At 39.8% G+C, this 22,235-nt stretch overlaps 1 protein-coding gene across 2 annotated transcripts in view; it reads right to left on the bottom strand.

The window, feature by feature from the left end:
• The window catches only part of RELN (reelin), a 452,196-nt gene that overhangs the window by 40,316 nt on the left and 389,645 nt on the right, over nt 1-22,235 (bottom strand). For both annotated transcript variants that reach the window (XM_074942520.1, XM_074942521.1), the window contains exons 40-48: nt 22,042-22,144; nt 19,199-19,428; nt 14,955-15,175; nt 13,440-13,587; nt 10,245-10,503; nt 8,653-8,902; nt 6,446-6,614; nt 2,170-2,310; nt 487-664 (exon numbers count right to left, since the gene is read on the bottom strand). In XM_074942520.1, coding sequence (XP_074798621.1) covers nt 487-664; nt 2,170-2,310; nt 6,446-6,614; nt 8,653-8,902; nt 10,245-10,503; nt 13,440-13,587; nt 14,955-15,175; nt 19,199-19,428; nt 22,042-22,144 — 1,699 coding nt within the window. The remainder of the gene's footprint in view (nt 1-486; nt 665-2,169; nt 2,311-6,445; nt 6,615-8,652; nt 8,903-10,244; nt 10,504-13,439; nt 13,588-14,954; nt 15,176-19,198; nt 19,429-22,041; nt 22,145-22,235) is intronic.

The following is a 22,235-nucleotide window of genomic DNA, read 5'->3' as shown; positions in this document are numbered from 1 at the left end:
GATCTCTGTCTATATAATGTCTTCTGCAGTTTCCACAGTATGCATCCGATGAAGTGAGCTGTAGCTCACGAAAGCTTATGCTCAAGTAAATTGGTTAGTCTCTAAGGTGCCACAAGTACTCCTTTTCTTTTTGCGAATACAGACTAACACGGCTGTTACTCTGAAATCTAAAAACAGTTCAATACCATGGACTGTGCCTTGGTCTATAGGCTCATTTCTGGAGGCCCCTCTATGGCTTGTTTCAGAGAACCTGCACATTGACCTCTCCTTGGGTGCTGGGGATGGGATGAGCTGAAAGAGATGTATCCAGTTCTCTGTAGTGTTTCTGGCAGGCACCAATGCAGAGTCTGCCAGAACTTGACCCTCATCAAGGAAGTAAATATACGTTTTTGATTTATTTCTAATACTTTTTTTAGGTTACTTATTTATTCAGTTTCCTAAATCAACCACATTGGTACAGTCAACAGGCAAGAGTTAAACACCAACCCCGCTGAAATGAAGAGCCATTCCAGATGCCACAGCTCCACAGACTGTGCTCAGTTTCCCTCCATTTACTGTTAGCCAGTTCTGATTAGACGGAGCTCGATTGAAGTTGTCTTTAAGTTGTGTTGGAAGGGCTGCCTCTGGCTCATCACAGTAGAGCCCACCCCAATGTTCATCACAGCTGCAAAGGAAAACAAACACAGAGTAAACTCATTTGAAAACATTTTCTACACCAAGACTTAAAATAATTTTATTCCAGCCCAGGGGAGCAAGAGGCCATTTGTCTCACCTACAAGCAAATGCTTGGAGGAGTCGCCCTGCTGCCTCTTTCTGAAGCTGTTACTGTTAAACAGGATATGTTAATTGTGTAAAGACCTGGATGTGCACGGTTTTAATTCAAGCTGATAATACACCAGATACATAAGATATGTCTAACACTGAACTTTATCATTAAAAGAAATGGTATTTTGGTAGACAAATCTAATCAAGATAACATGCCAAGCCTAAACAAATAAGTTTAACCATCTTTTGGTGCTAGAACTGTATATCATTTTCTATAGTCAAATTTATAGAGGACAGATACTTTTACTGTAGCTTGTTTCACAATCCTAGATTCTTGCTACTCTGAAACACCTTTCCACCTTTCAGGCAGTGTTTCAAAAATGTAGACAAACATAAAGACATAGCCTGATATTATATAAATGTATCTCAACAGAGAGATGTACTTTGGTTCTTTAGTGCCTTAAGCAGGGAGGCAGATACAGAAAATGTCTATGTTGCACTTGGCTCAATGGATTTTCCTTCTAATGAACACGGGGATGGTAAAATTATGCAGCTAGGAGCAATTTCTGCTGCCATTTGTGGCTGGAAAGAGTCCCAAATTCAGCAGAATGGGTATTGTTATGCTGCCGGGCGGAAGAATTTTGGAAGCCTGGGTAGCCGCGTGTCTAGCTCTGTGGGGCTTGATATGGACTCTCACACAAGGAGTTTTGGGGGGAAGAAGGGACAGCAGGGCTCCATTGGAAGCCGCCAGCATATAGCTTGGCATTAGATCATTGAGCCTACACCAGTCCTGAGGCTGGAGTAGCTGCAAACTGGCCTGGTAAAGAGATATCCAGCATCCAGTCAGTTGCTTGGGCTGGGTACAAGGAACAGGATTTGGGGCATAGGGAACTGGAGTGAAAGCCCCATGTAATTCCAGGGATAATCTTTGTTCCTGAGGATGCAAATCATTCCAAAGAGGACTGTGCTCTACCCAGGCAATGCCTCATGTACATATTTCAGTGCTGAAAGGGAAGTAAATGACATCAACCTAGAGGATAGAACAGCTTGTACACTGCCTTTGGGCACCATGGAGCTGGGGGAAGGATTAGCACCATCTCTGTCTAAATTCTCCTTGGTGCAGTCCCAAACCACATTGTCATCAGCACAGGCATGTATCTCAAAGGAAAATCTGGCCCTCAGGAAGTCAGAGGGGATTCACTCATACATTCCAATATGCCCACCTATCCCTCCTCTTAGAGTTTTATTTCCCAAGTGATGCTGGTGCCTCGCTCTGTTTTAAAGAAGAAATTCTGCTTTTCTTTAAAAATAATACTTCTTCCAAGCAATTTCCTTGAAATCACACACTAAAATGGGAATGAAAATCTACAGCACTACCCACCAGAGGGAAACAGCTATACTTACACACAGTTCCCTTGTGTGCACCTCCCATGGCCACTGCACATATCTATACAGCCATCCCCAATGTAGACATTGTCTATAGCCCATGTTTGCTGCTTGTCAAATGGAGCTGGCTGGTGCCAGCGGAAACGAGTTGCTTGAGACCTTTGAGAAAGGAAAAAAAAATACAAAGGTGACACTTCCAGCTGTGCTAAGCCCTATTTTGATTAAAAGGAAATACAACCATGTATGTTCACCCAAACCCGGGCCATATTTATAAAGATGATTTATTTACCAACTGAACAAACAAGGGCTGGTTCAAGTGAATTACCAGGCCACTTACTATGGCCCTCTGCTTGCAAGGCCAAATGTTCACTATGCAGCTTCTCTTCTCACCCTTGCAAAGCTGCTCTGCTATGTCTGGAGGACAAAGGGAGTTAGTCCCATGGAAACAATGAGATGATACAGGTCATCATAATGAGCAATGGTCTCATCTCACCCGCTGCCTAATCACTGTCAAGTTTTTGTGGGCATTACGGCAGAGGGGAGTTTTAAGGATGGATCTGAAGGAGAATAATGAGGAGGATGTTTACAGGGAGCTCGTCCCATGCATAAGGGGCAGCATGACATAAAGTGTGAAGATGCTTGCTGAAAAATTTTAAAATGGGCAATCAAGACTGGCATCATTAGTGGAATAAAGGTGGGCGGGTGTCAACATATCAAGAGCATCTTAGAAACAAAAGGTACAGCAGGGATAGGCCACAAAGGTCCTTAAAAATGAAGACAAGTAGTCGAGTTTAATTCGGTGCAGAATTCAGGAGAAAATAGAGGTATGCAAATGGCGGTATGACATGGCCGAAGGGACAGGCAAAGAATTTCACACTGAAACGGTAACCAGTTCCTGGTGGAGTGGGGTCCTGTATGTTGTAGGTTTAGCAGAATTGTCTGAACTGTCCAAACCAAAATGCCAAATACAAACAATCTTGACTTTGAGAGAAGTCTGGCTCTAGATCCACATCAAGAGGAAAACTGTGGTCCCAGTGAAAGCAACCAGAGTTTTGCCACTGACCTTGATGGGGCTAGGATTTCATCCTTAGTGTAGGCACAGCCTGCTTGGAAGTAATCTGAACACAATGTGCATGCTAAAAAATAAAGACATTTTTTGTGACTTCTCATCAGTGTAGTTTCCAATCTGATTTAGTATATGTTTTGCTGCACTTAGGCAGTAGATGGCAGCATCAAACTACATGCTGCTTTACTCTGAGCAGAAAAATAAACCACCTATTAACAAGTAACAGAAGAAGGTTTGTACAGAAGAAAAACAACTCTTTTTTGGCTGGGTCAGTGACTGATATCAGTTTTATCCTAACTTTTTAAAGAAAATAATGAAACATTTTACTGGGAACTGGTACTGATGATTTCCCAGTTCAAAAATTAAACAAATTTAGTTTCAGAGTTTCTGAATTCACCAGTATCAGTCTGGAGATTGTAGAGGATGAGCTCAATGTGGCGTTATCAAGGTCTCATGGATCATAATCAATACACTCTTGAAATCACCCACAATTTCAGAAAATTAAGTCTGTTTCGTTTCCAATCTATAGCTCTGTCTGATATTCATTAAATCTAAGATAAAGGCTGTTTTATTTCCCGACTCTTCCATTTTTCAGTATAATCCCTTATCTATGAAGAAATGCATTGTTTACACATGCAAGAAAATGTTTTATTTTTCTGAATCTCTACTATTTTAACTTTTTTATATTAGTTATTTAATAACTTGTTGTAACATATGGGACTGGAAAGGAATTAGATAATCCAAAACAACAGTTACTCTCTCATGAGTAAAATCACAACAGTTCAGAGGTTTTAACTACTGCGATGATCTCTAATTTAGACCCCAAATGGGCTTTCTCAGAGAAACCTCACAGATTAGCTCCCCCATGTAGAATGTTTGAGTTTCTTCTTCTTTTTCTTAATCATGAGGAAGAACTTGTGAAAAAAACAGGAACCCTGAGTCTCAGGTTTGACAATTTCCATGACTTTTTATGGAATCTAGGAAATCAATGGTTTTCCTGGGAGAAGCTTTTATATTCTGAGTTACATTTTAAAATAAAATCTGAGACATAAGTAATAACTATTCACAGTCTCATATTGGCCACAAGTTATGTAGCACTCTGGAGTACACAAGCCCCAGAAGGCCACATATGGATACTATGCTCTAGGCCAAATTATTGGATAGACTGACTAGCAAGTTGCATAAAATGCCCACAAAAATGATCTATTAAACTGCTGGAAGGAGCAAAGCAGCTCAAAGAACATAGTGTCTTTGTAAATGAGATGCCTCACTCTCCTAGCAGTACTAGTTCCTAATCTAAATCCCGGACCCTCTCCCTGCTGGGATCCTAGGGCTGTAGTAACCCTTCTCTCACCCAACCCTTGTCTTAAATAATAAAGATAATGTTGTGGTGTGTCATTGTGGTGGCAGGTATCCTACCACTGACTGTAGCATATGGCAAGAGGCAAAGCTATTGGTCTAAGCAGCGCAATCGTAGCTGTGGGGTCAGTCAAAGAGAGTCTGACTTAATCCTAGGATTCCTGGAGGTTCCTTTCAGATCCAGATTAAATTAGGCTGGAATGTCCATGGAACCCATTATCTTGCTTCAACCCCAGAGAACCCCTTTCTAAAAAAAAAATAAATAAGGTGTGAACTTTAAACATTTAACAATGTGGCCAACTGATTATGCAAAATATATATGTAAAGCAACAGAAAAGGGTAGGCAGACTAGAAGAGGCCAACAGACAGTGAGATATACAAATAATACTGCCTTATGAATATACTTAAAGGGACTGGATGCCTCAGTTGGTTAATAATGGGACATGGAGTTTTTCACTAGTAGTTTGCTTGTTCTAATCCAGGTTAGGGTAATGGAAAATGAGGTAATTCCTAGTAAACAGAGGTCCATGTGACAGAAACCACTACTGGCACTGTGGCAAGCTTCATGGCAATCTTATCAGACAGAGTAAAAATGAAATAAAATCGGAGTCTAAACTACCCTCTGGCCCCTATCTGGGCCTTTCAAGTCAAAGTTGAAGCATGTTGGCAGGGCATTATGGGGAAGCCTGTTCTGACATTGCCCTGCTATACCTTTTCTGTGAACAGATAGAGAACTTCAGTCTCTAGCACTGTCAGTACAAAAATCTTCTTTCACACACAAAATTCAACCCAAAAGTGAAAACAAGGTGTTTTTTTTTTAAAAAGAATGTACTAAAAGGAAGTGAAGGTGATAATGGGACTTTTTTAAAACAATGAACAATATGTGAAAGCAGAGTCAGATGTGACAAGTACAACAGAAAAACAAGAAGCATCAAAATATTACTTGAAAATATAAATTTGCAGCCAATAACAGCAAGTACAGGAAGCAGGTGGGGATTTAGACAATAGAATTAACCAACAACCTCCAAAACCACTGACGGTATCATAGGGCTACAGAATGTAATGACGGTAACCATAACATTGCAATTCTTATCAAAGTCCAAACTGAGACAGGCTCTTCTTAAATCATAGGTATATTTCATCCACAAAAGACCACATTATGCCTAGCTGCCCGCTGCGTGCACTAAGGGGCACAAGTAGCCTCCTCCTCTCTTGCATCCCACAAACTGGGGATAAGTGCATTCTCTGTGCTTTCTAGAGCATAGGACTTACTTCAATCTAGCACCCTTTGGGTCATAAGACACCCCAGAAAGGATGGGGAGAAGTCAGGGCCCCTGAGCTCCACCTCACCCTCAACAGTGGCCAGTGGAGGTGTCTGGGCTTGCGGGGGATTGGGGTGGAGGGGCGGGAAGGGTAGTAACCATGCCAAAAGGATGTAACCAAGGGCATGTTCCCATCAGGGCCAAAGAACAGAGTGATTCTGCCTATTTCTGCATATCTGCATTTTACTCTCTCCTTCTCAAGTTGGACCTCTGCCATGCTCGTACTAAAGGGACAAATGGATGGATACTGTAGAGAGGATAGATGTGTGAGAGTCAATTGTCTTTTGTCTGCTCCCATCAATCCTGGCTATTTAAAATATGCTAAGCAGAAAACCTAACCTCCCCATTTCTAAATAAGTGGTAAATGCACATAGTAATTCTGTACTTCTTACTCAGAGCGTAATGGCATTTTCATTTACTCATCTGTATAACTACTGTACACACAATCAGCACAAAAAAGGCAATACATTTTAGTTCAAGATTATATCACATTAGGTCTTGTCAGATATTTGTGCGCTACGATTTTCTCTATTCAAAATGTATCTACCTAGTATAGTGAGGCAGGGGCAAAGTAATCCTGGTCCATTTGTTGAATGTGTCTGATACCAGAATCCTTTGGAGATGGTACTTGTTGCATTCTACATTAGTGGGCAGGCAGTCTTTCAGTATTGGGTGCCATGTCAATCCGAGATTCACTGAATACTCCAGCTCAATAGCTAAAAATTGAAAGATAGTAGATTAGTTAATACAGAAACTTGTATGCCTAAGTGAATATGTTGTACCAAACTGGTAACCACAGAAGACTTCACTGTTGTCCCTATATATGTCTTGACAACTCAGAAGTTTACGGTTGCAGCAGGGGAAGTTTCCAGATTCTCTGATACCAAAAATACAGGCTTGCTCTTGAGCTAAAGAGGAAGCTCTATTAGCTGGTAGCATTACAGGACCTATGACACACAGTTGAGCAGTTCTGATGCTACCCAGTAGAAGGCAGAAGAGCATCTCCACACTAGCCACTTCATTAGAATATTTTACATAAAACTCTTTTCAACTGAGTTTTTCATCTAGTGCTCTTGTTTTCAGTTATATATTTCATTATCTAGCCATATCAAATCGACAAATACATTCAAATGCAGCAAAAATCAGCAATTAAACTTATTTGAAGTTTATTGCTTATAAACTTTCATAATAAGAATAATGGGTAATCAAACTGGATAAAAACTTCAATTTATTTCCTCATAATGGCTGCAAAAAAGTTTAAGTAACAATAAGCACAGACCATAAACTCTAAATAAATGTTCCAGCTGCCAGGCATTCTGGCTGTATGGAACACTGAGTGGTTGGTGGTTACAGTTACATTAGTGGTAATTCTGCTTATCTTTTTTGATTCTGCTACCCTTAATAATTCTGAATAACCCTCAATCACACAATCAGTCCCACTCAGTCATCTGAGCTCAGAACTGAGCATTATATAAATAAAACGATACGTTGGTACAAGTAGTTTTTAACATTAATTTTTCATCAAAATGAAGTCCTTCCTCTATCAGGACTAGAAGCACATGATTAGTTAGCGTCCTGCCTAACTGGATATTCAGTTAAAAAATGTTAAGGGCAGAACAACAAAACAAAGGAAATTCTTACCTGGCAAGATATAACTAAGCTGTCAAAACACTCTTACTCTTAACGGGGATGACCTAAGGGATCCTGAAGTGGCTTTAACACCAAATGGAAAGAAATTATTATGCATGGGGCAGTAGCTAATTTCCAGGTTTAGATATCTTGGTTACTTCCATAAATTTCAGAATAACAAAATCAGCTAATCTACTTTAAGGATTTACTGAAAACCCAATTTCCATTTTTATGCAGAATCCCAAAGGAATTGCCAGAAGCTCAATGAAATTATATATATTACATTAAAAAAACTACATTAAAAGAAAGTTATATAGGTTGCGAAGTAAAACACACAAAAGTTATGAAATACCAGCGTTTAATTCTTTGTTGTGCATATGCATTATGACACAGTTTTAAATTATATCACACTATTTTTTCCATAGGACCCCTACCTTATTCACTGCATGGAATTATATAGGTACGAAAGCTCTAAAACATGTTCAGGATTTCATGTAAATGATGATAATAAAAAGCCCTTTGTGCCTGATTATGATCTAATTTGTATCAGGTTTACATCAGTGTAAACTATTCCTGATTTACATTGGTGCAAGTGAGATCAGAATTACAACGTTGTTCTCTGCATTTGCACTAAGCACATCAGTTTTAAGCATTGTCTATTGTGCAATTGTGGAGGATGTGAAGCTACGAAACGAGAGATTTATGCTGGAAACATCATGCTACTTGGCATCAGACATGTATTATCTAGAGCTGAGAGCAAAGTAACCGCAAGGAATGGATGTGCCAAACTATTAGACTGCATCTACATTTGGGATCTATTAACCTGTCTAAATGAATTAAACTGAAACTTGAATTCTTATAAACTACATCTTAAATGCTTGTAAAGCACACAAGGAAAAAACTCAGTGCATACATTCATGCACATTCTAAACCTTTTGGTTTGTCTCAGCCTTCAGACACCAACAACAAATGCCAAAATTGCAATTTCCTGATAGAAAAATTATTTCCCCTATTTTGTTTCTGTACTTTAGTATAGTAGACAGCGGAAACGGAAAATAAGTAGCAATATTTTCCTATATAAAAGGAGAACATAAAGTATATGATTTATGAAGAAGAAGACCTCACCATAACAGGAGTCAGTGACAGAGCAGGATGCTGCAAAGTCTATTTGTATGAAAGAGTCCTCATTAACCACAATATCAGTGGTTACAACATAACGGGTGCTAGCTTTCTCGATGAAAACCAGTGCATCCCCAGTAGAACCACAGACTGGCATCTTTGTTCCACCTGGATGGAGCAGCCACTTCCTGCTATCCAGTGTGGTAAAATCATCTTCTATGACTGTGTTACCAGAAATATTTCCACCAATAAGAATCTGAAACATGAAAATAGGAGTTTGTTTATTTTATGTAAAGAAAATATAAAGTTCAGAAGTTTTTACAGACTCATAGGAATTTCATAGAATCCTAGAGATGGAACATAAGAACAGCCATAGTGGGTCAGACCAAAGGTCCATCTAGCACAGTATCCTGTCTTCCGACAGTGGACAATGCCAGATGCTTCAGGGAGAATGAACAGAACAGACAATCATTGAGTGGTCCATCCCTGTCATCCACTCCCAGATTCTGGCAAGCAGAGGCTAGGGATATCTAGAGCAGTGGTTCTCAACCAAGGGTCCAGGGCCACCTTGGAGGCTGTGGGTAGGTTTCAGGGGGGCCACCAAGCAGGGGCAGCATTAGACTTGCTGGGGCCCAGGGTAGAAAGCCAAAGCCCCACTGCATGGGGCTGAAGTCCAGGGCCCTGAGCCCTGCCACCTGGGGCTGATGCTGAAGCCTGAGCAATGTAGCTTTGGTATGGGGACCCAGGCTATTGCCTTGCTTGCTACTCTCTAATGTTGGCCCTGGCTTTTATATGCAGAAAACCAGTGATTGTGGCACAGATGGGTTGTGGTGCTTTTATATCATGTTGGGGGGCCCTCAGAAAGAAAAAGGTCGACAACCTCTGACCTAGAGCATGGGTTGCATCCCTGACCACCTGGCGAATAGCCATTAATAGACCTATCCTCCAGGAAATTATCTAATTCTTTTTATTAGAGTGGTAGCCATGTTAGTCTGGATCTGTAAAAGCGTCCTGTGGCACCTTATAGACTAACAGACGTATTGGAGCATAAGCTTTCATGGGTGAATACCCACTTTGTCGGATGCATGAAAGCTCATGCTCCAATACATCTGTTAGTCTATATGGTGCTACAGGACTCTTTGCCGCTAATTCTTTTTTGAACCCAGTTATAGTTTTGGCTTTCACAACATCCTTTGGCAAAGAGTTCTGCAGATTGACTGTGTGTTGTGTGAAGAAGTATTTCCTTTTGTTTTAGACCCGCTCCCTATGAATTTCTGTGGGTGACCCCTGGTTCTTCTGTTATGCCAAGGGGTAAATAACACTTCCTTATTTACTTTCTCCACACCAGTCATGATTTTATAGACCTCTATCATAGGGGGCTGATTGCGGGTGGGGATAGCTCAGTGGTTTGAGCATGGGCCTGCTAAACCCAGGGTTGTGAATTCAATCCTTGAGGGGGCCATTTAGGGATCGGGGCAAAAATTGGGGATTGGTTCTGCTTTGAGCAGGGGGTTGGACTACATGACTTCCTGAGGTGCCTTCCGACCCTGGTAGTCTATGATTCTAGGTAATATTGTAAAGCACAAAAGATTTATTACCTGATCAATTACCCATGGGCTGTAAAAATGCCCATTCTCAGATGGTTGCCACCAGCGGAGACGAGTGGAGCTGGAACGGGCCTTCAAGGGAATTTCCAGAGCAATGTATCGGCCTACATTGCTCGAATTACTGAAGAGGAATTCCTGCAGCAGGCTCCATGTGAGGCCCCCATTGAGTGAATACTGCAAAAGCACAGGTTGGCTTCTGGGGTCTGGAACCCCTTTACCGCATCCCAGTCTCATGAAGAACTGCACAAATCTAACATGGGTAACAATTACTGTAAAACATTTCTTCACAGAAAACCCCATAAAATCAGTTAAGGACTAGAGGGAACTCAGCACTCGTCCAATCAGTTTTGGTTTTTATTGCAGGGGATAATGTTTAACATATATTCTAATTACAGAGACAGTGTCTGTAGATACAAAAATATCTGCCAGCTCCTCCATAAAGCAAATGGTCACATTTTTGTTTCTTTTCTAGCCCGGTGTATTCTTGGTAGAAGGAAGACTCCACTTTAGGAGAGATCTTGCATCTCCCTCTCCATAGGCCATAGAGACTAAAGCAGACAGTAGTGGTGGTGATACATTTGATTTGTGTGTGGAGAGGTGCTAGGTATAGGGAGCTGAACAAAGCTATTCAGGTACACTTCAAGCATTTGTGTGCAAAACTGATATTTTTACAAATATCAGCAAATTTGACCCGGAGTGAAATTTTACCCTTTCAGCCTGTCGGCATGGAGTTTAATGGTCAAAATAGCAACCCATGGCCCCGGGAGAGAGCATGATTTTTTTTATGAATTTGCTTTAGGGCAAAAATTCACTGAGTCAGTAACCTTCCAGGGTGAGCTGATAGTTTTCATCTGCAAAAACAGCCTTGTTATTTTGACAAAAACAGAGAAAAACTGGAAGTGAAAACAAAAAATATTTAACTTCTGAGCTGATGAAAAAAGGGATGTTTTTGTCCATTTAGTAAGATATGAAAATTTAGTCTAAAGTCACACTGCTTTAAATATACTGGGTGAAATCCTTGCCCCTTTGAAGTCAATAGCAAAACTCCCACTGACCTCAATGGGCGCAGTATTTCATGCACCTTCTAATGGCCTCTATGAAATTTGTATGAAATTAGGGAATCCTTCCTTTTGAGGTACCACAGCGATGTTTGAACAGGTACACCAACTCCATGTAGTACACAAAGAATTGTCGGGGACTGATTCAGTTATGATCTTATAATATTTTATATTAATTAATCCACACCATCATGCTCCATCTACTACTGTTTTGGTTAGTAGAGTTTCAGGTTTTTTGGTACCCACATAAAATGGGATATATGCACATGAACTTTTTTAGTGTATGGAATTTAACTTCTGGAGATAGGATACTGAGCTGCATGGATTGTTGATTTGATCTGGTATGACAATTTCTACAATTCCTAGCTGTTGTGTATCATAGGCTAGCACAGCCAGAATTACCAGTCTATTTTTTTCAGGGAATCCCTCATGAGAAAGTACATGACTTTTAGCATGGTTACTGACCCCACTGCTCCTACATTTACACTCAATAGTTCCTTTTATAAGATCTATTGGGAATTCCCGATCTCAGAGGGCAAAATTAATGTCTGACTTAAGTGGACACAACAGCTAATGACTTCAATGGGACTTGGCTCAGCTATATCAGGGATGAATTTGGTCCAGAGTTTAGCAGGAGGTCTATGAAGCTAACTTGGAAATTAATTAACTACAATAATAGTGGTATGCTAGAGAATAGTCATCCAAAATGACTTTGCAGTCTACATTGTTGTTTTATCCACAGAAGAGAAGATAGATACTGTAGTTATTTGCAGACTTTTCCTACTGAAGATACAAGAAATTAAATATAAGGCCCTGTTTTTTCTTTCTTTTTTTGTTAGCATGGCATTCATTTATCTTCAGTCTTTGAGAAAATTGGGATTTTACATATAACACCTTGAGGTCAATGTATGCAAATCCAGCTACAGCTTACCACAGAGAAGAGATAAATGACAATGCTTTGAACACAAGAGAGAAGGAAAACACATTGTGGATTAGTCTAATGGGGCATCATACAAGGACTCTCGTATCTTTTGTGAAATAGTGCTGTTAATTTTAGAACAGCCTAGAAAATCACATTACTGAAAAAGTACTGATGTCTTTGGCTACCAAGCTGCAAAACCCCATTTACCTTGCTTTGAGGAACCTTGGAATATAAATATAAATGTGATGACACTTTAGTGATGGTTCATCTACAGACATGGGTTATTGTTTCTCTGAAAAATGTATAAATTAAGCATCATTGTAGACTAAGATGGGCAATGAAATCATCATTTTAAGCCTTTATGTTAATGAGGACTACAAGCCAAAAAGAGATAAAGTGCATGTTAAAAAGTGCTTTATGTAGTGTTAAATAAGTCTTGCATTAGGAGTTGTGTGTTTACTAAGGGTCAGTGAATAAAGCTGTGGAAAAATGCAACATTTCAGAGGTAAAATAGTATTAAGGATAATAGGCTAAGATAATGAATAAGTCAAAAGACAATGACTGTTCAGTGGCTTGCAAACAATTAGGACACAGCTTCATTTTGCTTTGGTTTAACTCCCCCCTCCCCACTTGTTTAATATTTTAGACATGTCGTGCTACCAAATACGTCCTCTGCAGGCCATAATCTCTAAATACATTTAAAATGTTTTTTTTTATATAACTGTGCTCAGTATAGCTGGTGACAAGCTTGACTGGAATTTGTCAGTGAATTATTGGAAACAAATGTGTGCAATAAGAAGAAATTAAGCTTCAGAAAATGAATGAATTATATGATGATGAATACAATGGCTATAATGGCAACTCCTACTTCAACAATGATTCATGATACAACAAAACTGTAAGAGAAGCAGAGTGTCTGACATACAACAAATTTCACGTTATGCATTTGAGAAATGAACATATTATTGTCCACATGAATAAACTACACATCATGTTGTTTCAGATCCTGCAGTCCTCACTCTTGGAAAATGACCCTTGACTTAAATGGGACTTCCCATTGACTTAAATAGGAGTTTTGCCTGAGTAAGGACTGTAGGATATGCCCTGACATAGTTATACAAATTTGCTTTCATCACAGAAGTATAATATAAAGAATAGTTTAACTATTCTCTCAATGGAATCTTGAAAGTTTTAAAACTGTATTACCTCGCCTGTGACAAATCCAGGTCTCGAGCCATCAGCATACGCAAGCCTTCTTCATTAAAGAAGAGGTTGTTTCCTCCGGACAGGATACCACATTTCCTAGATGGTTTTCCACCACTCACCATCAAGAATCTATCAGACTCTAGCTGACCTGAGTGCACAGTACATATATTGTTAGGATTTACCCTGAAACACTCCTGTTACAACAGTGTTATTTCCAAAAGAAGTAAGTTATCTAAATCATTATGTTCAGAGTGAACAAATATTTGTACCAGAACTTTTTGACCCCCAACATGTTTCCTGGAAAACTGCTATGGAACAAAACTTACTAAAATATAAAAACGTAACTCTGAAGCTTATGGTTTTCATCTCCATTCAGTCAAAGGAGCTTCTGATTGCGTTCCTCTGCTTTTATTTGGATTGCATAAAAATACCCAACCATGTAAGGAAACAGCTCAGTGTCATGTCCAAGCTGCAGTTAGCAGTTAGTTCAGTTTGAAATAAATAATTACAAGTATTATGGGAGGAATTTGACTCAAAGACACTATTTTGTCCAAAATTAGTACTTTCAGTTATGTTTGTTTACAGAGTAGCTTACACTTTACTTTTTGTTGTGGGGAGTGAGGGGTTTTGAGGAATGTGACATGAACTTCTTTCTCCTGCTGCTCTATCCACCATGGCTCCTTAATCTGCTTTGTCTGCTCAGCTGCAGCCCTCATTCACCACCATTTGTGTGTCAGAGAAAACTGGCATACAAGGGAGATTAGGTGGCAATGCAGTGACATTGGTGGAAATGGAAGTAGTGTGGGTAGCAATGGAGAGTTCCAATGTATTGAAAGTGTTGCTTTGTGCCCCTCATTTCAGGGGTTGGGGCCTCCCATTTGGAAGTTCTGTGCCTCTTCTATCAGTGTCAGGAAGCTGAGAGGTATGGTCTGGTTTTCAAAGGCTGAGGAACTTTGAAATACTTAGGACTTTACTTCAGATTCCCTGTGTGGCAGAACAATCCTCTGCCACTAGTCAAACTGTTCATCCCATTCTCTATTATTCTATTTATCTGAGAGGATGAACTAAAAGTAAAATTACTTCAAAACCAGACAAAATATTCATTTTAACTATGTATTCACAACTTTCAGTGATTTAACTTAAGAGCTATTCCTTGCTAGAAATTCCATGTGCTCATTACTAGGATAAAACGAAGTGCTTCTCTAGATGTAGAGTTTTGGAATCATAGAATCATGCATCCGTTTTGGTGCAGAATGTATGTTGCTGTTGTCATAGGTCAGTAAATAGAAAAAGGTGTCTAGATAAATACTGTAGGAATCATCAAATGATCATAAATATTGTTTAAGGCTCAAATCCTGATCACTTCACTCATGTGAACAGTCACACTGATGTAATTGGGACTAACGTGAATGAGGAAGGTCAGCAGGATTTGGCCATAAGAAGTCTGATCTCTTAGGTTCTTTGAAAGATAGTAGCTAAAAATCACTATGAAGAGTTCATACAAAAAAGAGATACCTTCAAAATCGTCCTTGAGAAAGTCTGAATTCATGGTGCTTATTTTACAGGTTGGCCCAGAGTACCCTGGATCACAGATACACTTAGTTCCATTGACACAGCTGCCATGCCCATTACACATCTCTTCACATTGTGGGCCAATGTATACATTATCAATGGCCCAAGTCACTGGTTGGGACCCAGCAGGATAAAATCCCTGGTACCATCTGAATCTTACTGATCTGAAACAGGTACATAGTATGTCCAGGTCAAACAATAATTAGTCGCATATGAAATTACAATGTGCTTTTTGCTAGAACTAATATTCTTACTAAGTTTGTCCTAAAAATGGAAAGATATAGCCACTACCTTCAATATTCAATACATCCCGCTACTCATTCAACACAGATATATTTACAGGAAAACAGAAGGGCTTGATCCACCAGTTACATTACTTAAAAAACTCAGTTATGGACTTATATCATCCCTCAGACCACCAATTTTTTGAGGGGGAGGGGCTGGACTTGGATGGTTTTCCTTTACCTTTAATTTACAGACTTAGAACCAGATTGTACCACCCTTGCTCATATTGGATGGTATCTTACTTCACAATTAATCACACTGATTTCAATGAAACTAGTTATGGGATAAGGGCGGCACAATCTTGCCCTAAATTAGATGGAAAGAAGAAATGATATGACATGTCAACACATAGTCAACTTGGCTTTATACTATTTAATCCTAAAAAAAAAATTCATGTTGCAAGATGTTAATTTAAATTGTAAACTTCTTGGGGGTGTGGACCTGTCATTTTTAATCTGTCTTCTAAGTGCTATGCACATCTGTGCTGCATATAAATAATAACAGACCAAGGGAAGGAGGGGGAACAAATTAAACAAGCAGAAAACTGCTCTTGAGAGAATAATTTAAAATCACTCCCTGCCCCTTCCCTCAAAAATGAGAAAACCTTGAAAAGGAGAGAGAAAACAGAATGATATGATAAGGAAGAAGCAGTATGATAAGGAAGAAGCATTTAACTATGTTGTGGACTTTCTTTAATATATACCCTTCTAAACTATTTCTAAATTCAGCTGCTGAATCAGCTGCATAAACAGTAGTACATGTCTGGTACACAGGTACTTTGGCTTTTATTTCCCACTGTATAGCAATTTTGGGGAGTCATTCAGAGAATAGGAGATGGCTGGTTGATGGTGAAATTACCAACAACTGATTCATAGAAAGGAAGCCAATAATAATTCCTCCTGTAGTCAGTAAAATGAATTGACTTTATTGCCTCCTCACTTATCTTCTGAGACACAACTGCAGAGTATCCAAGGAGTGTTCTAGACTAATTTTTAAAATGAAAATTCCATCCAATTTGCTCAACCCACCAACATGAAAATTCAAAAAAACCCCAGGAATACTTTTTACTATGAATAAAATGTGACATATGTTTGAAACCGAGGGTGAAATTCTGGCCCCACTGAATTCAGTGGGAGTTTTGCCATTCACTTTGCTGAGGCCCCGGATTTCACCCAGAATATGCATCTGCAACTGGCTATTCTTAGTTTACTGCTAGAGGTGCCCATCTGCTGAGGAAGCACATTGATTTCTGACAGAGGGAGCCTAATGTAAGAGATAAAAATGTCTTCAAATTGCTTTAATATTGGTTTAAACTCCAGAAAGTGCAGGTGGATGAGAGAATGTCTGTTTTTAGAGTAAAACAGGTGGGTCGGTCTAGGGGAGCTAGTCCTGAGCTTTAGGAAGATATCTGGATGTTGGGATTCTGCCTGGAGCAAATCCCATCTCACCTCCTTGGTGATAGAAATTCACAACATGCACTACTCCCCACGAAACCCATTTTCTTGCTGCCGATTTATGACCCAGCTATTCAAGGTGGGGTGCATGCCTACACGATTGGGAAAGGAACTGACAGGAAGCTGGACTGGCCATCAGCCTGGAGGGCAGGAAAATGAGAAAGAGAGACCCAGAAAGGGAGGGGTCAGGTGGGATCTATTTGGCAGGTTTGTGGGAGGGCAAATGACCTGGGAATATGTATGTTCAGATCTCTGGTTGGAAGGGAGGGATCAGAGCTTGGGGAAAGAGTCAGGCAAATCTGGGACAGATGAGCTGCTGAGGATTTTTCTGTGCTTCACGTGTTAGTCATAAAAACAGAATGCTTATGCCTAAAAATTAAACATTTTGTTTAATTACTAAACATCAGTGTTTTTCAAAATCGATTCTATTTTATTATATTACATAGGATAGGACTCTCCTAGTTCCAGCACCACAATGAGGTCAATTGTTTAATGGGATGGCCATTACCCACGGCAGATCCAGAAATCCAGCCTGCAGTTATACAGTTTATTTTCACTCATATACAGGTCACAATTTAATCCAGGGTGAGAACTGAGAAGTTCTCCTTTGGGTGAACTGTATTGAGAATAATAGTTGGAGGTTTCTCTGACAAAGGAGATTATACTGTTTTACATTTAAAATAATATGTATTAAAAAGCCTATGAACAGAAATTACTTTTCTTTGCTAGATATTTATGACTATTTCACTTGTCCTGAAATGGGAACTACAAGAAGTTCTTTGATTAACTGATTGTAAGGCTTAGTTTCACAATACTCTGTATCTTCTGAGGAAATGCTCATTTCAAGCTTTATGCAAGAACACACTAGGTGAATTACAGCAGACCTCCTTCTGCTGTACAAATCCACAGTAGGAGCATTTAGAAAGCCCTGCACCTAAAACGATGTTGGCCATTTAACACTGACTTTACTATTCAGGCTCCTTTTGTCTGTAGTAATATTCCCAATATAAGTGGATCACAAATACTTTAGTAAGCTTTAAAATAAAATCAGACATGTAGATGAATAAGAAAAGTATCTGCAGGTATACTACAGTAACTGGGCTATAATTCCAGGGACTATCAATCTTTATGCTTCAAGGCATAAAATGATAACTGGCTGGGACCAAAGGGACACTTCCTTCAAGAGTGCAGTAATGTACGCTTAGTTATATTATTAAGCATTTACATACTCCTGTGAAGTATCCAAACATTAGCCATTGTTCAAGACAAAATATGGGACTTATTATCTGGATGATGGGTGACTGAGGTTGTAAGATCCCTACCCCTGGCTTGAGCTATGTGGATTGATGGTTTGTGAACAGGATACTCCTGGGGGAATTCTGCACCACTGCACAATGCAGAATTTGTCCAGTATTAATGTTCTGAACAGAATTTCATTTTCCCCTGCCAAATTGGTGCTGCAGAGCTGCTGGCCATGACTAGGGGTTGCAGGACCCAAACAGAGCCCATCTCTACAGCTCGCAAATACAGGACACTGCCGGGGTGGGGGAGAGGGGAGAGAGAAGGAGTGGGAGCTGGAGGATTCCGAGCAGCTGTGATTCCCAGCTCATCCTGAAGGAAGGAGGTAACATGCATTGCAGGAAACTCTGTACAAGCCCGGGACCCAGCATCAGACTGTTTCTTTTTCCAGATTCCTGGGCTCTCAGGAGTAGTGGGTGTGGATGTCTGGGCTGGCGGGGGGTGCCCCGTGGCTGGGCTCTGTGGGGAGAGGAGGGGTGTTGGTGTCTCAGACTGGAGAGACAGAGTTTTCCCCCAAAGTGTGCCCAGCTGGCATGTAACATACCCAGACAGAGGCGCCCAACAAAAGCATAACAGAGAAACAGGAACTGGGTTGTCATAAGGCTTTCTTTAATTCTCTATTCCTGGGGGAAATTTTTGTTGTTGTCTGTATTATTAGAGACATACTTGCTGACAGGTATTTTGAAATAAATTACCAAAATAATTGAAATTGGCATGTTTATATTGAGTTATTTTGACAAATAAAATATGCAGAATTTTAAAATACTGTGTGCAGAATTTTTAACTTTTTGGCACAGAATTCCCCCAGGAGTAACAGGAGGAACAGTAGGCTTCACAAGGGTGCTACTTCCTCCACCCCACCTTGCACAAGTGGGCAGAGAAGGGCAGGCAGTAGCTATAGTGGAAGCTTTGCTCCCTGTGCAACACGCCAACCATGAGATCTGAACCAGCATAGTGGCAGAAGTAATCTGTGCCAGATGAATTGCTGGCACACTTTACTTTCCCCTTGGGGAAAAGGGTGAGCTAGGGAAAGAACTGTGACTCAGGGTGAGACATAACATCTCCATTTCCTCTAAGATGGTTACTGTTTCAATAAAGCAAATTCAAATACAGAAAAAACCTTACTAGAACTAGAAGCCAGACACTTACCCACATAGGTGCAGTTTTCCAAAGTGGATGACCTCTCTTCTCCAGCCCTGAGCTGTACCAGCATAGTAAGTGCTGCTTGGATGATGCTCAGTGGAGCATAAGGAGCTGAGATAGCTGCTACTACTGTAGCACAGTGGAAGAAGCAGGTGCCAGGTTGCCCCTAGATCTCGTGAGAATTCAAGTTTCACTGGGTCTGCAGATGAGCTATCAGTGGTGCATCCAATATTGATCTAGAGTAGAAAGATAAAATCACGAAGACTACAGAGGGCCAAAATGTGGCATTTAGCTGCTGACCCGCATTTTGTGTGGTGCAGGGCTTCACTGCCCAGGGGGAGCTCAAGGAGTGATTGCATCTCAGGGAGACATAATCCCTCTTTGAGCAGCCCAGAGTGCTGGGGGCACTTTGCAGGCTGTACAATGTTCTAAGATATTGTAGGCTGCTCCTTCTCTTGATACTCTGTATGCCTCTGTGTGTGTGTGGTCCCAACTCCTCAGGGCAGAGATTGCCTTTGTGTGGGGTGTACAAAAGGTGAAAGTTTCTTGTGCATTCCCCTACCATCCACCTATCGAAGGGCATGCCACAATCCAGGCTATCTTAAAAAAATTCTACTAATAAAAAATTAATTAGATGCATTAAATATTTCTATAAGGCAAAACCATGTTTCTGAGTAAACAAAAGCAAAAAGCAATAGATCTGCTGTCCCTAGCAGTATGGCTGTAGTAATTTGCAACATCTCTGGCAGTACTTAGTCAGAGAATGCACTAGACACGATGGCAGAGAAATGTGAATTTTTAAAAAATAGAAATGATAATAAAACAAACAAAATATGCAGACACTCATTGTTGATTAAATGATCCCTAACCTCACTGTGGTTCTCTTTACTCTCAGAGTCCCAGGGAATTATACTATCGGAACAGAATTATACTATAGAAATTATCCCTAAAGGCATTTACTATATCATTCCAGTCTTTTGTTCAGAGTTGGTATTCTCTTTTTTGCTTATATAAAACAGTGGGGGCCTAGGAGGAAGTGTCCAAAACATCTATGGCTAGGGTAGGGTTTGGATCTGAGGCCAAACAAGAGGTGTAGTTTGAGTCTGGCAGCGCCAGAATCTCTCCTGCTGTTCTTGTGAGATCCCGCTGACATAGTGAACACTAGAAATTGTATATAATCAACAGTCCTACTAATATCCTGAAAATTGTAATGTATAGTTTTGTGAAACATCTGAAACCTTAAGGACTTGTCTACATAGGACATTTAGGAAAACTAATCTGAATTAAGCAAAGGTGTGACTTTAAAGTGGATTAGTTTAATTGCATTAAACCCCTGTGTGGATGCTCTCATTTAGAATTAAAGTGGCTTTAATGTGGTTTCATTTAATTCACTTTTTGGGAGTGAATTTTAATTCAGATTAACCTTCCTAAGTGTCCCTGTGTAGACAAACCCTAAAACGTATTTTGGCATGCCCATAATGTAAAATAATCTGATTTCCTGCCTCCCATGTGTTTGTAAAAAATATGCTTGCAGTTTTAAACCTTTTATGCCACGGTGACAGTTATAAAGACATAAAAGACTAGATGGAACCAGGGTTGTTAGTACACTTGTAGGATGAGGAGGCCCTCAAGAATAAAATATATTGCGTTGTATTTACCATATCGTAAGTAAAAACTCACATTACAGACAAAATACTAAGCACAGATGAAAACCACCTAAATACTTTGTTTCAACTTATCTTTTTAGGGATAGTAGTTTTATTTCTAACATACTGATTCTTAACTTAAAACAAATTATTTCCGAAAGCCAGTGACACACAGCACTATGTAAAATGTTGAAAACACACCATATATAAATCTTCCCTTATTGCTCCAGTCCACAGTGCACATGAGACTTGTCAACCTACTATAACTAGAGAATCCACCCATCTGGAAATTAAGAGAGATGCTTGACTAGATCTAGTTCTTGTACTCTTGAGACACAGACTGAAACTTTACTGCATTATGTATAATAGCTTCATTTATACTAATAGCCTCAAAAACCTTAGCTGAAGGCATTTAACTTTTTTCATACAATGCCTGTACCAGATCCAAAATATGCATGTACGTCTTTTGAGGTTAACACTCTGAAGACTTGCAGTATCTTAATGTGAACTCATTTTTTTGTTGTGCAGGCTTTCAATCCATTTCTTAAAATAGAAAACAATTTGTGTACAATATTTTATTAATTGCTTGTATGACAAATTGAAATGTGCATTAGTACACAACCAAATCTAATTTTCTTAGAATACTCTAAGTATCATTTCAGCAACAGTTTATAAGCTGAAATCATTTGTTGTTTAATGATGGAATGTGCTATGACTTCGCTAAATGCTATATACATATTGTATCATATAGCTTCCTGCAGCTCCCATTGGCCGGGAACGGTGAACTGCAGCCACTGGGAGCTGCGGGCGGCCGTGCCTGAGGACGGTCAATGTAAACAAACTGTCTTGCGGCCTGCCAGCGGATTACCTTGACGGGCTGCATGCGGCCCGTAGGCTTCAGGTTGCCCACCACTGATTTATACCATTCAGTATAAATATATATGTAGAAGCAGTTAAAAGAATTGCAAGAAAACTGAGAAAAACTGGAGAGAGAAATTTTCCATAGCTATATGATAAAAGCCTGCTAGCCACATCCACAACAAGAATGGCTAACAGCTGTTAAACCATATAAAACAGTTTACAATTATGGAAAATTATACAGATCTCTATATTGGGCAAACACCAGAGAGGAAACAAAATGCCAGAATGAGGTCAAGAAAGATTAAAACTCCACATGTAAGAAAACATTGTGGGGATAAGTACCTCAAACTGGATTATGGTGTTCTCATTCACATTCAATTCCCTTGTTGTAATGGAATGTTCTCCAACTTCATTTGAAACAAATACCATAGCAGAATCTTCCTCCCTACCACAAAAAGGAAAGAGGTATTTTAGGTCTGGTTTATTTGATAGCTATTTATTTCCAATTTATTGCTGAGAGGTGGATTCTTTTAATA

The sequence above is a fragment of the Natator depressus genome, chromosome 1, assembly GCF_965152275.1.
Source record: "Natator depressus isolate rNatDep1 chromosome 1, rNatDep2.hap1, whole genome shotgun sequence".
Classification (NCBI taxonomy): domain Eukaryota; kingdom Metazoa; phylum Chordata; order Testudines; family Cheloniidae; genus Natator; species Natator depressus.
The sequence above is the reverse complement of the archived record's forward strand: the minus strand, read 5'-3'. Positions and strand labels throughout refer to the sequence as shown.